Source organism: Chanodichthys erythropterus, chromosome 21 (assembly GCF_024489055.1).
Source record: "Chanodichthys erythropterus isolate Z2021 chromosome 21, ASM2448905v1, whole genome shotgun sequence".
In the NCBI taxonomy this organism is placed as follows: domain Eukaryota; kingdom Metazoa; phylum Chordata; class Actinopteri; order Cypriniformes; family Xenocyprididae; genus Chanodichthys; species Chanodichthys erythropterus.
The window spans coordinates 5,137,344-5,153,042 of NC_090241.1; the positions used below are offsets into that span (position 1 = coordinate 5,137,344).

The following is a 15,699-nucleotide window of genomic DNA, read 5'->3' on the forward strand; positions in this document are numbered from 1 at the left end:
CGGCATAGCATCAATTCGAAAACCACCTTTCCCACAGCGCCTGAGGATTTTTTTGCTCTCCAAGACGCCAAGGGGACCAGGACCAGTTGCTTAAAGGGGTGAGTGTTCATTTTAAAATTGTGGCGATAAGGTTGATCGCTTGTAATTTCATTGATGCTGGCAGATTAAGCAATGTCTTTTCAAAGCATAGGCCCTTCATGATAAAAATGAAGATTGTTTGACTGTTCTGTTTGGCCTTTTTTAGGGAGGTCCTGTCGGATTTGATATGAATATTCTGTGTCATGTTGTGTTCCTGCTTCTGCTGGGAGTCATTTCTTGCCAGAACAACAATCGCAATGCTAAGGCGGGTGGAAAACCTGCAAAGAAGCCTAACAGCCAAGCTATAGAGGCGACCCAGCATGGCCCCGAGGATGACCCAAACCCTGGGTTGGCAGGTGCCGCCGATTCCAGTAAAGAAACAAATCCCGGAGGCCGTGGCACAAGCCAACAAAGCGCATCTGTCAACAAGCCTGTTGATGAAATGAAGCTGTACTTTCTTAAAAACACTTTAGTGACATGCAACGACGGAACTGCCGCTGGGTAAGACACAGCACTGACATCTTCACTGCAAGCCAGAGGTGCACTTAATAAACGTTGCAATTTTCAATTTCTAATTAAACAAATTTGATTTTCATTCTAAAAACTGTATGTGTCAAGTTAATGAACTGTAAGACCGATGTCACATTAAATATTGGTTCTTTGACAGTTTTGAAAATGTCCTGATATGGCTATGTTCCCTAGACCATCTATATTTATTTGTGGCCCATAGGTTTTACCTAAAGGAGTTCAAAGGAAGTAAGAGATGGCTGATATTTTTGGAAGGTGAGTATTTAAAACAAAGTTAATTTTGTCGAGAGAGGTCAGCGGGCTTAAATGCGGTGCTCTGCGTTATTTTGACTGCTGGTCATCTTCTTAGACATGTCATTTTTCTTGCTTTTTTGGAGCACGTCACATCACGCTGGTTCACCAGTATGTCGGGAAGATATATAGTGTCACTGGACAAGAAAAGTAACATGCAATGTTGAATTAGCCATGTCAAAATTAAACAATGCAAGAAGGAGAACAAGGAGAGAGCACATAAATCATGCTCCTCTTTTGTTGAAAAGCCTCAACAAGAGGAAGTGACTTTAAATGGAGGGGGAGAGACTAGCAAACTTACAAAACATGTAATTGTAATAATAATAAGCTGTAACTGCTCTAATAGGGCTGACATGTATTCATTGTGCATTGTGCTGTTTTTGTGAATTAAAAAGAATTTTAAAATAGTAGACTATATACTATAGGAGATTAAATCTTTATCCTCTCTAATGCAAGTTGTTCTTTTTACCAGAAGGAAGGAATAGCAAGGCAAATGTGTGTCAATACAGTTCAAACTGTCTAATCTTCTGAAGTCTTCTTTAAGGATGGCTAATGTGAGGATAATTCCTATAAATCATATTTAGGTGGCTGGTGCTGCTACAACAAAGAGACCTGCGATTCCAGATACAAAACAATCCCCCGACTTATGAGCTCAGCTGACTGGCCACAGACACGCAAAGGTAGGCTGAAATTAACCAGACACACAGCAACATATCTGCTAGCTAGTCACGCAAACCATCCTTAATGAAAACAATTATTTGCAGGGAGTGGTTTACTATCAACACAAGCTGAGGAAAATCCTCACTGGTATAATGCCAATATTGTGTAAGTTTCAGAAAAATTCAAGAGTGAGATTTATATTACCTTTATAATTAACATCAAACTGACTTGTGTATCTTATCTGCTGTATCTTATGTGACTAGGTTTGTTCCCTACTGTTCAAGTGATGTGTGGAGTGGTAACAAAGCAGCGCCAAAATCCAAACAGGGAAAAGAAACAGGTACATTTTTGAGTGATATATTAGGTCTGGCCATTACCCGTTTTTGTTTTCCAAAATTAGCATCCTCTATTTCTTTATTTTGCCATAGAATATGCTTTCATGGGATCTCAAATCATTCGGGAGGTGATCAAAGATCTTGGCCCAAAAGGACTGAAACAAGCCAAAGTTGTGATGTTGGCAGGAACAAGGTGAGATCTCACTGGCTGTGTTATTAAACTGAAGTTGACATCAAATAGATATGACATTGATTTGTATCTAATTTCTTAATGTTCCTCAAATAATAGAAAGGAATAGTTAATAGTATTAATCCCTAAATATAGTGAGCTTTCCTCATTGTTTGGCCTGGAAAAAGAGGTTAAATATTATTATTATTGCTCAGACAATTACTGTTTACTGTTACTATTACTGTTTCCACAGTCCAAGAACTATAACTATTATAAATCCTATAATTGGATTTGAATTTACTCATAAACAAAGACAACACCCGTTACACCTGTTGCTGCATATTGAGATCTAATAACAAGATGCTATGAACAATTGAACCAGAGCCATCTGGAGTACCATGAAATCCTATTCTCGTCCATGGACCACCCCTTGAGTTTTACCACAACACCACCTCCTTACACAACACTGACCGAAGCACTATTTTCAGCACATCCTGTTGTCTTCCATAAAAATTTTTACTGCAGCCTGCGATGCAGTATAGACAATGACATAATAATCTATATATATGTCCTGCCATGCAGGATTCTTTCAAGGTTAGCAACACGTTTGTTGGTTTTCTTAAAGCATTTGTTAAAGCCATTTCATATTCAGAGCAATATTTGTTGCTAAATAGTTTGACAAACTAGATTTTGGGGGCTGAGGTAATATTTTGGGAGTGAAACCAGATTGAGGTTCTTATTCTGCCCTGCAGTGCCGGTGGAACAGGTGTGCTGCTGAACATTGATAAGGTGTCCAGTCTTCTGGAGCAGCAGGGTGCAGATGCTCAGGTGCGCGGCCTTGTCGACTCAGGCTGGTTTCTGGAAAGTAAACAGCAAAAAGTTCCTGACTGTCCAGACAGTGCCTCCTGCACCCCTGTAGATGCCATAAAAAAAGGACTTCGGTAAAGTATACACTCTAATCTCAACTTATGTGGCTTTGGTAACATTTTAATTTATAGTTTAATCCATATTAATTGAATTTATGGTAACACTTTAGAATACTGTTCCTCCCAAAGGACTACTAAGTACTATATACAGGTTCATAATTAACATGAATAATGCATAATTAATTCTAAAGTGTAGATCATGGTAACCTACTAGTAATGACTCAAATATTACCAAATCCTTCAGAAGGAATAAGTGATTATTTGGAATGATTTTCTAAAGTGAAAAGCATGATAGTAATGACTGAAGTCATTGTAAACTTTTAAGGTTTTGGATAGTGATAACTCAAGTGTTACTACATCTTCTAAAGGAATTACTAATTATTTGGATCAGTATTCTAATGTGAAGATCATGGTAACCCACTAGTAATGATTCAAGTGTTACCAAATCTGTCAGAAGAACCAATTATTATCCAAAATCTTACAAAAACATCAAAAGCTTACAATGACTTCAGTCATTACTAGAGAGTTATCATGCTTTTCACTTTAGAATACTGATCCAAATAATTAGTAATTCCTTGGATGTAGTAAAACTTGAGTCATTACTACCATGATTTTCACTTTTCAATTAACTATACATTATGCATTATTTACATTAATTGTGAAGCTTTGTAGTTATTAGTAGTCATCTGGGAGGTATGAAAAAATAGTTGATTAGCTAATAGTGAAGTACCTCATTCAACCAAGTGCTATTACTTACTAATTCATTAATCAGAGGCTTTTTTTTGTTAGTTAATTGTAGTTACTAGAATGTTAATATTGTGTTATTCATTTGTTCCTGTACAGTTATTCATTTACAACAGAACAGTATTCTAATCCGTTGTGAAAAAGAAAGAGAGCATACTTTTAAAAAGAGTAGCCTACTTATTATGGAACTTATACTATAAAATAATATACTTAAGAATTAACTGAATGTAATGATTTAGGACACTTAATTGTATGTTATTTACAATTCAATGAAAATGTATTATACTTTAAATGTGTATTAAATGCAATTATTTGACATTAAGAGTGCTTTTTTTGACCCATTTAAATAGGACTTAAGTATATCTTTATGTGTAATTTCATAATTACTTCTATTGTCTTTGAAATATGGTTACTGGGTTATAAGTGTACTGCCAAATGTACTGACAAGCATTTATGGTTAAAGTAAAACTTTAAATTTGACAAATTACAAAGTGTCTTTAGTATGTTAAAAACATACCCCCGGTTTCAAAGACAAGGCTTAAACCTAGTCCCAGATGTAAAATGCATGTTTGAACTGAAAGCAACTTGCACTGAATTATTTTTGAAAACTGGCAGTGCCATTGTTTTGTCTGAATTAATCCTAGCTTAATCTAAGCCCTGTAACACTTAAGTGAGCTTTTATTTCATTAAAGGGGAACAATAATGCTCCTTTTACAAGATGTAATGTAAGTCTCTGGTGTCCCCAGAATGTGCCTGTGAAGTTTCAGCTCAAAATACCCCACAGATCATTTATTATAGCTTGTCAAATTTGCTCCTATTTGGGTGTGAGCAAAGACACTTTTTTTGTAAAAAAAAAGAAATGATCTCCCTTTGAATTGAACTTTGAGCGTTGTAACTTTGCAGATGTTGTTTAAGTTATAACAGCAACATTACACACTAACTAAAGTAAAAAAAAAAAACTGAATTCATAATCAAGGACCCCTTTAATATTATTTTACATGCAAGTACATTTTTTTTAAATATACTTTTAAGGTTTCACTACAAGTGCACAATTAAGTGCACTTCTTTTTCAAGACCAAAAGTACATGTGTATGTTGTTTCTAAAGCAAGTTGCTCTTGCTACTGTTGCTCATACTTACAATTAGGCATTTTGACTTAAACTTCAGTGCATAACTCACCCACATATTGTCGTTTTCTGATGATTTTATATCTCTGTTAGGTTGTGGAGTGGTGTTGTTCCAGAAAAGTGTAAGCAGCAGTATAAAAGAGGCGAGGATTGGCAATGCTTTTTTGGACACAAACTGTACTCCTACATTACTGGTGAGGGTGTGCTGTCTGTGCGATATGAATGAAAACATTTTCACAGAAGTGGCTAATGCTGATAAGAATTACTTCCTTTAAAATAAGGATGTGTCCCTTTGTAGCTCCGCTATTTGTGGTGCAGTGGTTGTTTGATGAGGAACAGCTACGAGTGGAGAACATTTATATAGGCGGCCAGTCACTCTCAGAGCAGCAGTGGACCTACATGCAGAACCTGGGAAAAGAGTTCAAAAATTCTCTCAAAGATGTTACGTGAGTACATTACCTTCATAATATATTAGTATATTATTTGTACTTGCTAAATATGTCTCCAGAACAGCTAAATAGATACTAATAGCTGAATAATCACGTCAAAATCACGTCATCAAAAGTGTAACCTTATAAAGTTTGATATTAATTTGATTAACAATGATAATTACTATTCATTTTAGGATTTTAATAAGAATCTTTTAGATAATGTTTTACAAATAGCTGTGTTTTGCTAAAGGCTGAATATCTTAAAGTGTACTAAAATGTCCTTCTCTGTGTTGTTTTAGGGCCGTGTTCGCACCCTCCTGTCTTTCCCACACTTTGATAACCAAAAGGTAAGGACACCAGGCACCCTGAGACACACTCCTCATGGGTGAGCTCATACGCCTGCATTTGAACACTCATCCATCATGATGCATTCTAGGTGTCACCAAAATGCCACCTCATGGTTTCACACTTAATTAATGGCTCCCTCTATGAGTTCAGCTGAGAGAGCAGTGGGACAGATGATTTGTGAGGTGAACCATGTCACTATGGAGAAACAGCTTACAGTAGAGGTAGCCGCTCATAAAGAGACTGATTAGGCTTAAGTGACATTAAAATGATAATTAAAGGGGCTCTATGTAGGAATGACACCCAGTGTTCAAAATAGGTACTGCAGTCCAAATTCAAAATATTGTTTGCCCCGCCCCCTCGTTCAAAGACGCGGGTTGCCACCTTTTACAGCATATGGTTGCCAGCAACAATAGGGAGCGCATTTGACAATGAAAGCTGAGGAGACACTGTAAGCTGATGAGTTGATTTATCTGTTTTGATATGCTGTTGTTCATATATTTAGATGGATTCAGAGGCTTTTTAGTAGAGATTCACCGATTGCAATTTTCTTGGCTGATTCCGATTTCCGATTTTTTGTTAGCGAGATCGGCCGATACCGATTTTTTCCGATTCCGATTTTCTTTCTATGAACTATAATTGACAACATATAGAAAAAAAAATCTACTTTTGTTCAATGAGGAGTTTTATTTTCATTAAAAAAACAAGTAAAAGTCAGTAATAAAATATAAACAGCTCAAATAAATGCAATCGAATAAAGAGAGCTATGAAACTAAGTTTTTCGGGTTAACTGGGTTTTTATTCAGGTAAGAACATTCAGTGTTATTTTACATTGGTTACCTTAATTTCTGTAGTCTTTATTGTAAATAATTCTTACCATTAGAGTTATGAAACGTATTCAGTCAAGAGCAGAAAGTGATTTTCTTTGTCTTTTGTTCTTTGATTAACATGACAGACAGCAGCAGGAATATTGGACTGCTGTCCATTTAAGAGTTTATGAACGGTGTTCAACGGATCCAATAATGTTACACACGATAATGGGTTCACTTTCTTAGCTATTTAACGATTTAAAACTGACTGTGTTTATCTGAATATTCGCAAAGATTGCCTGTGCCGCTGGTTTTTTGACATACTTTTGTATGTATTTGACAGTTTAAGCGCAGGAAGGTGCTTATTTTGGTACTTGTGACTCTGTTTGACTTCTGTCTCTGTTTTGAGACTGAGCGTGGCTTGTACGCTTCACCTTAAATAGATCTGTAGTGCGCGCGCTTTCGGTGTGAGCGCGAGACCTGCGGGAATTACTAAAATTATGCGCAGTACAAGCACTACTTAACCGGAGCGAATGAGACGAGAGAGAGAGAGAGAGGAGGCGCCCGCGCGGGTGTGTGTCACTTCACAGAGAAGAGAGCGGAAACGCGCAGCTGACGTTATTGCCTGATTCTCTGACCAGTTTGTTTGCTGGTTTCCATGGCTGCAATATGCGGTGTTTTCCGCCAACTGGCAACCTGTGATGTCGAAATACTATTGGATAAACTGCAGCACGAGGTTTCGCACAGACCAAAACAAAAACAGACATTCTGACACGGAACGCACATTTCAAAGTAGAATTTCTAGCTGTAGCTTTGTCTTTCTGAGAAACAAGTAGGTAAACTTAGCATGTTTCCTAAATATCTGCAAACATATTGGGGTATTTTTATGCTTTATTAGCATAAAAATCTTACATAGAACCCCTTTAAATTGCCACTTTCATCTAAAGCAACTTAAAGTGCCCTCAAAGGGGCCGCGGGATGACTTAAAAATATATAGATTATTATTTATAAAATTAATATAATAATAATAATAATAATGAATATAGTTGTAAATAATATTAATATATAATTAATTTTAATATTAATTAAATGGTACACTATATTGGTACACTAAAAATGAAATTAGGAATCAAAAAAGTTTCCAAACTTAAGCACTTGTTCAGAACCCTTTTTACTTCTGTAATGTGACTTATTTCCTATTTAAACATGATTAATAATGGGAAAATGTAGGGCAGTTCCATTTCAGACCTATATTGTCATTTTCTAAAACAATGCCTAAATTGCTGTTTCACTGTTGGTTAACATTATCTAACCCAAGTAAAGTTAAAAAGGAAAAAAAAAATTTTTCATTTGATAATGAATAGTTCACAATAAGCCCGAGAACATGCATTTAGAGAGTAATTATGATCTTGTGCACACTGCAATCCTTAGTGCTCGATTTTGATTTATTGCTCATATCTGATTTTTGATGATGTGTCCTGGAAGCCAGTGAATTCATGCACAGGCAATACCCTTACAAAAAAGAAGCATACTTCAAGTCCATTCTATTAAGTATACTTAAGTAAAGTTTATATACTTAAGTATACTTAATGTAGTGCGTATACTAATATCAACGTACTAGTAGTATTGTAAGTGTACTATGTCAATACTTGGGACTTGTCAATGTCAATACTTGGTATACTTAAGTGTAACAGTAGTAAACTTTGAGTACACAACTACGTTTTTTTTGTTTGTACTGCAACTATACTACAAGTGAACTTACAGGTATACTGATAGATTACTAGTTAAATTCTTGCAGCACATTTTTTAGTTTGAAGTATACTCTCAGTAAACTGTGTAGTAGTTTTATATTTCAAGTAGACTTGTTAGTTTTCTTTAAGTGAACTTAACATCATACTCATAGTTTACTATTTATATAGTAATTTATTATTTAATATTTTTGCACTTTAAGTATACTACTGTGCTTGAAATAAATGCACTTTAAGTAGATTTGAAGTATATTTTTATGTACGCTACAAGTGGAGTACAAAAAAATTCACATACTCAAATTATGTATGCAAAACTATGTGAAAAAAGTATTTAATAGGCTACTAATCATAAGAGTAAACACAACTACAAGCCAAGTATACTCGGAATACTTAATTATACTTTTAAGTAGGCCTATATCTCGATCAAAAGATTAAGTACAAGTAGGCCAAATATACTTTTCTGTCAGCAGTCAAGTGTAAGTATACTTAAGTATATTTCTGAGAAGTACATAAAAAGTAGACTGAAAGTCTAGTTAGTTTAAAATAAATATAATAATAGCACACTTGTTTTTTGTAAGGATGACGGAGAGGAGGATGAGGAGATAATATTTAAATACTGATGATAAACCTCTCAAGTTTTGCTTGTATAGACCTCTCGCTGGAATACTTATTTAGTTCTAACACCCCACTGTCTACTTTAGCAGCAGAGTGACCAAAGAACTACCGATATTTAATATCTTTGCAAAGTAAAACTGAATTGTGAAATCTGATTTAAGAAAAGATCATATTCTGTGTAGTCTGTGCTACTCACACTGTTATGAAAAAACACACAAAAAAAAAAAAGGGGCCAATTTTTCCTATCCTATTTTTTTGTCTTTCAGTAATTGGATGGATTTCCAGGTCAAGGGGACGTCACTTTCCCGTGCTCTGCAGTGCTGGGACAAAAGTCTTCAGGAGGCCAATAAGAACAGCAAAACCGCTCTGAAGGGCTGTCCCTTTCATCTCATCGATAACTGTCAATGGCCACAGTGCAATCCAACTTGTCCAGCCCTGATTGACCAGGCCACACAGCAGGAGATGACTCTGCTCCAAGTGCTGGCCAGTATGGGCTTGGACCTGCAAAAGCTCGGCTTGGATGTAAGGGGGGATATTTCAGCCAGCATGGTCAGCAATGGTGGCTAAATTAGCATTAGCGAGCGGTGGTGTTCTTATCGACACAGTTCACCTCATCCATACTTTAGAGATTGTTCAGTGGCTTCCTCTCTGGCCACTTCCAGAGATGGACCTGGGTTTGTCTAGTGAACACGTCACTGGATTTCAGTACCGACAGTCTGCCTTTAAAAACATGTTCTATCAACAGGAATGATTTCGGGTTCTCCAAGTGAGCGATCCTGAGTGCCTCTAGACACAGTTAATCAATGGTTATCACAACTGCTAAATAGTCCAATTCATCACTTCAGTAAGAGAACTAGTGTCTAAATTCAATGTTTTAGCTAAAACTGTCTAAACAGCACCATGCTGTTCTAACCCTAACCTAAAAAGAGCTGAATTTACTGTTATTAAATCTGATGAATCTACAAGTTGCAAATCAACAAGGATTTAGTAGGATATTTGTCTTGATTTTTCAAGAAAATCTTGAAAATCAGTGAGCAGCCTAATAACTGCATTTGTCTTCAAAAAAGAAAAGAAAGAAAAACATGACAGGACAGCAGAACATTGCAGTAACCACATTTTCCAAACTTCCTGCCACAATACTTACTCTACGTTATGTATCTTCATTATTTTTTAGCAAGTGCATGCTGTTTTAAGACATTGTAGTCCATTTTACAGACAAGAGTCATAAAAATGGCATACATTGATGTGAATGGATAAATGTGGTGTCTGTTTATTTTTGCCTTATATATGCATAAGTGTGCAATTGCATATTTGACAACCATCCTCAAATACAAAAGAAAAACATCTACTTTAAATATGCACATCCACATAATTATACTTCTTGTCTATTGTCATGATCTGTAATATTCATCAAGTTCTTTTGACATTTATAGTTTGTTTGAATTCTTGAACACCAATAAAAGACGAATGGAAGCTTTTATATGTACAAGATGTTTTAGACACCTGCTATCTCAGAGTGTGTGTGTGTGTGTGTGTGTGTGTGTGTGTGTGTGTGTGTGTGTGTGTGTGTGTGTGTGTGTGTGTGTGTGTGTGTGTGTGTGTGTGTGTGTGTGTGTGTGTGTGTGTGTGTGTGTGTGCACATGTTTCTTTGACATATCAGGACACAAATGTGTATAATGACATGGGTATGACATATGTATTACAAGGAGACGGTGACTGATGAGGACATTACCCCATCTCCCCACTTTTCAAAAGGCTTATAAATCATACAGAATGAGATTTTGTGAGAAAGTAAAAATGTGCACAGTTTCCTGTGATGTTTAGGTTTAGTAGTGTAGGGGGATAGAAAATACCCTTTGTACAGTATAAAAACCATTATGTCCCCACAATTCACAAAAACAAACATGTGTGTTTTAATTAGGGCTGAAGATTATGACCTAAAATCAAAATCTTTATTACGATTAATGAACAATTTTTTTTCCACTTAAACACTTAAAAGGTTTGTACTGTAAATATGCTTTACTATTAAAGGTGGGATATTTTGTTTCCTAATGAAAGAGTGCTCTGACATAGCAGCTCACTTTCAGCAGTTATTTTATCTATGGTTTGTAACATTTCTTACAGATTTCTGCTCGTTGTAAATCAGATACAGATAAATTAGCACAGTACCACACTGTAAAACTCAATAAGTTCAGAATACTCAAAACATTTGAGGAAACTTATTACCTCAAAACATTTAAGTTAACTAACTTATTTTTTTTAAGTTAGTAGAACTTAATTTTTTTGTGACAAGTGGGGCGGGGCCGAGAGCCATGGAAGTGGAGCAATGCTAGTGTGGTGCACAGGTGTCTCTCATTAACAATCACATCACTGGCATTCCTTCGCTCCCACAGTTCTCAACCTCGCCCTACTCAAGTACATATAGTTAATTTACATAAACATCACATTCAAATCTTGGTTAAATGTTAGTTAGCAAAATACACACGCTATTATAATTATCAAAGAGACTGTCAATATATACTTGCATGTATATAATCAAACAACATACAGTATATGTGGTCTTAAAAGTTTTGCAGCCCATCCTCAACCTAACCACACGGTCTACTCTTCACCAGAATGGTAACCCTACAAAACTAACATAACAGACCCCCTGTCAATCCCAACATAACACAACATTAAACACTAACTTATGTCTCCCTATGTTAATCTTATGCAAAAACACACAAAATAACACTTTATTTCAACATTTAGACAGTCTGATGCAAAGCATGCTGGGAATTAGAAATCTGCTGCAACTAAAACAGTTTAGTTTACTTGAAATATGTCAGTGCTGTGAACTCAAAAGTAAAAGAAAGTTTTAAATACTCATAACTGTTAATTTAACTGAACTAATTTGTTTAATTTAAGTTTGTCCTACTCAAACGAATTAAGTATTTTGAGCATTAGGGTTTACAGTGCAGTAATGAGAGCGACTGCGTGTGTGAATTAGTCATACCGTCTCTCTATTAATTGTGAAGCTGTGGGTTGTAAGTAGTTAGAAAAATATATGCTATAACTTGAGTTTCTAAGCTACTTTAATGATAAATCAATAAAACTGAGTGAAGATGCAAGTGAAAGTGATCTCACGTCAGGGCTCACTGTTCGTGCGCCATCTGTTGACTCTGTGTTTGCCTCCATGCCGCTGACTGGACAGGGTGGAGTCACGTCAACCGACATGGGAAAATTACATCGGTTAGAGGTTCTGAATTTCGGCTTCAATCATTTTTCGATTAATCGTCCAGCCCTAGTTTTAATGTACCTGAAGAGCCAGAGAATCCATTTGACAAACATCACTATGGGTTTAGGAGTAGTAGAATAATGGATGCTTTCCAACCTGACTGAACTATAATGTGTAAATCAACATAAAAACTTGTATAAATAACTAATAATAAAGGGAATTGAAAACTGAAGGGGAATGGCACAGATAACTGCTGTGTTTGATCTGTTTGTAATGTGGCTTGAGCAATTGTTGTTCAAACCCAGAATGATTAGCTATGTGCTAAACCACACTCTTATCAGATATAGTATTTCCACTCTTCAACTAGCTGTATTGTTGCTTTCAGTAATATCAGTTTGCACATCATATGAAAAGATAACAATATTGAACTAAATTTCCTGTCTGAGCAGAACATTATGGATTGGAATTTCAAGATTTCTACATTCCTGTTTGAACTGCATTTCTTTTCTTTTCTTTTTTTTCCTTTAATCTGAAATGTGTTTTAGACTTCGTCATTTTTTAAATGTCTTTAAAGGACACTATTTAATAATATGAGGATGTTGAAAAGCTTTTATCTGACCATCTGTCCAGGGTGGCCTGAGATGCTGGACCCTACACTGTAAAAAAAATTCCCGTTGTTTCTACGGAAAAATACCGGCAGCTGTGGTTACCAGAACAATACTGTAAAAATGACATCCAACCGTAAACATACTTACGGAGTTACATGTGAATTTTACATTTTAAATATGTTTATTTAACATTGGATTTCAGTACACTGTAAAAAAAAATCCCAGTAAAATTTACTGTAAAATAACATATTTCATTAACTGATATAATGTTAATTTACCAACCTAATGAAGAACTAATATCTGTTTTGTACCTTTATAATACACTGACAGTCACCAAACACAGTGGTGATAAGAGTCACATGATGAATCAAAGTTCATCACAAGCAGCTTTTCCACAAGCTGAGGAGGACAACACTAACATATAGAAGGTGCACACAGTGTCATTCACACACACACTAAACACCATCATGGTAACATGCATGAAATTTTAAAAATGCCATAAACATTAATTTAACAACATTAGATGTAACATAAAACCCTAATGTACATAACTGATTAGAAAAAAAATTAGAAAAACTAAGAAGAAACAGAGTTATTTCAACAAAAATATATCAAATGTGAAGTGTCACGCAGGGAATTGTGGGAATGTGAATTTACGTTTTTTCACTGTAAATTTTACAATGAATTGTTATTTTTCACTTTCAAAAACTGTGAATTTAACGGTATTTTACCGTAAAATTAAATTAAATGTATCGTTAGATCTATTACAGTTATTCACCGTATATAGTACGGAAACTTTCTGTAAACCAATTAACAGTTTTTCACCGCAGCATTTTTACTGTTTTTTTTTTTTACTATTAAAATCACGGTAATTTTTTACAGTGTACACTCTAAAAAATGCTGGGTTAAAAACAACCCAAGTTGGGTTGAAAATGGACAAACCCAGCAATTGGGTTGTTTTAACCCAGCGGTAGGGTTAAATGTTTGCCCAACCTGCTGGGTAGTTTTATTTAACTCAACTATTGTTTAAAAATTACTGTATTGCTTAATTAAAATTAACCCAAAGTATGTTGGAAATGAACATTTATTAATGTTCAATGAATAATTATTAAACAATAAACATTTATGAAATTGCTTATTAATAAATTTATATTAATAAACTATTACATGTATATTAATAAAATATTAAAGCTTATTAATAAACATTCACCTTTTGTCTATTAATGTTGTCTCTAATTGCATCTGTTTTTTAATTTCCCAACTATTTTGAGTTCATTTTAAGCTAGCCATATAGCAATTTTTAAATAATGGTTGGTTTAAATAAAACTACCCAGCAGGTTGGGCAAACATTTAACCCAACTGCTGGGTTAAAACAACCCAATCGCTGGATTTGTCCATTTTCAACCCAACTTGGGTTGTTTTTAACCCAGCATTTTTTAGAGTGTACAGAGGATAAGCAGTTTGGAGAATGGATGAATTAATGAAAAGCTTTTAGGCTAATGTCTGGCAGGGCTGTGAGGTTTTGTTTCCCGTGCAATTTCCTAAAAGATTCAAGTGGAAAGTTTGAGTGGGAGTTTCATGGGTAAAAAGTAATGTTTTCACATACGTAATTAAGCAAAAACATGACTAAGACACTTCTCAGCAGTGTTAAAACACAATATTTCTAGACTCAAGAGGGGAATTTCACAATTATATCCATGCACAAACAATTCATTTGAGAAGTAACAAAACAGTGGGGGAAACAGGTCATATAACTATACAGACAAGTTTAGCCTGGCTTCCTGTTTGAATAACGGTCTGAAGTCACTTCAGGTTATCAAGCTGCTATCTTGCTATAGTGCAAATACCATCTCCAGAATCTACTATAGTTCACAGAAGATGTTCATTGTATTACTAAGAACAAAATGTGTATTGCATTGAAACTTTCTCCTAAATGAAAGTTGAAAAGATTTGTGTTCACATCCAACAATATTTTGGCTATTCTTCTGATTAAATGTTTTGTGTATTTTTTGTAAATATTCAAAGTTTCAGGTGCAAATTCTGAAGCATTTAACTTTAATTTACTTTTCATAAGATACCAGGGGTGGCTAAACCACTATAGAGCAGCAATGCAAGCAATGCCTCGTGTCACATCCAATAATATTTGATATACTGGAATTCTATCAGCGGAGTTGGTTCTAGAAGTATTTTTAGCATTCTTTAAGTATTTTGAGAGTGTAGAGAGACTGACTTGATTACGCCATTTGCGGTGCTTCGTGGAAGTGGGCGGAGTCAACTAGATCTTTTGGCACGTTGCTCTCTGATTTGTGAATTTTCTGTACAGCATCATGGGTAATGTATTTTTTCAAGACGAATTCCACTGTTAAACACAATTAGGCTATTTTAGTTGACATAATGCAGGCTAATGGCTTCAATGGAAGAAAATGCTATCGAACTGTTGCACTCTATAATGCCTAAGTAATTTGCAACTGATTAAAATGCACATAAAGCACCACTATTCATTTGAATAGCTAGTAAATAAGCTAAAAAAATCTATAGATTTTTTAATATATTGATCCTCTTGATGCCTGTTTGGCAAAGTGAAATCAGCAAAGTGGTCTTGGGTTGCTCAGGTTGGGTTTTAATTTCTTATCCCCACTATTTATCATATCAAGATAATGTATTGTTGTTTAGGTTACAACTTCCTGTTTTTATTCAAACCACAGTCAAACCATTTGTCAACTTCTAAAATACAATGACAGATATAGTGATATATCCAACATGCAGTCGGTCATAGGCCACTGTCTAAAAGTGCACATGCTTGCGTGCACTTTGACAAACTTTCCATGAAACAACATGCAAAGCTTTGTTTTTTTACTCAAGGTGGTTTGAGAAAAGGGAACTTTCATTGGTGTGTTGCTTTCTTTGTGATTTTGGGGTGGGGGCCTGCGTGTTTCTTTTCTCTCTCTTTCTCTTTGATCTCTTTTGATGAAACTCGAAGCTTGATAGCTGTAAACATCTATGACCTGCTTATAAAAAAAAATTGTTTCGCCTTTGCCCATGATTATCTTTTAAACATTTTCCTGGATT

General features: G+C 35.3%; 1 protein-coding gene across 1 annotated transcript; it reads left to right on the forward strand.

Moving 5' to 3' along the window:
* The first annotated feature begins 265 nt into the window (after nt 1-265).
* notum2 (notum pectinacetylesterase 2) lies at nt 266-10,272 on the forward strand. The gene is made up of 11 exons (XM_067374053.1): nt 266-579; nt 809-861; nt 1,482-1,577; nt 1,662-1,722; nt 1,821-1,897; nt 1,986-2,085; nt 2,814-3,002; nt 4,951-5,051; nt 5,156-5,303; nt 5,588-5,635; nt 9,072-10,272. The coding sequence occupies exons 1-11, from the start codon at nt 266-268 to the stop codon at nt 9,370-9,372; spliced, it is 1,488 nt and encodes a 495-aa protein (XP_067230154.1). The 3' UTR covers nt 9,373-10,272.
* Nucleotides 10,273-15,699: the final 5,427 nt, after the last annotated feature.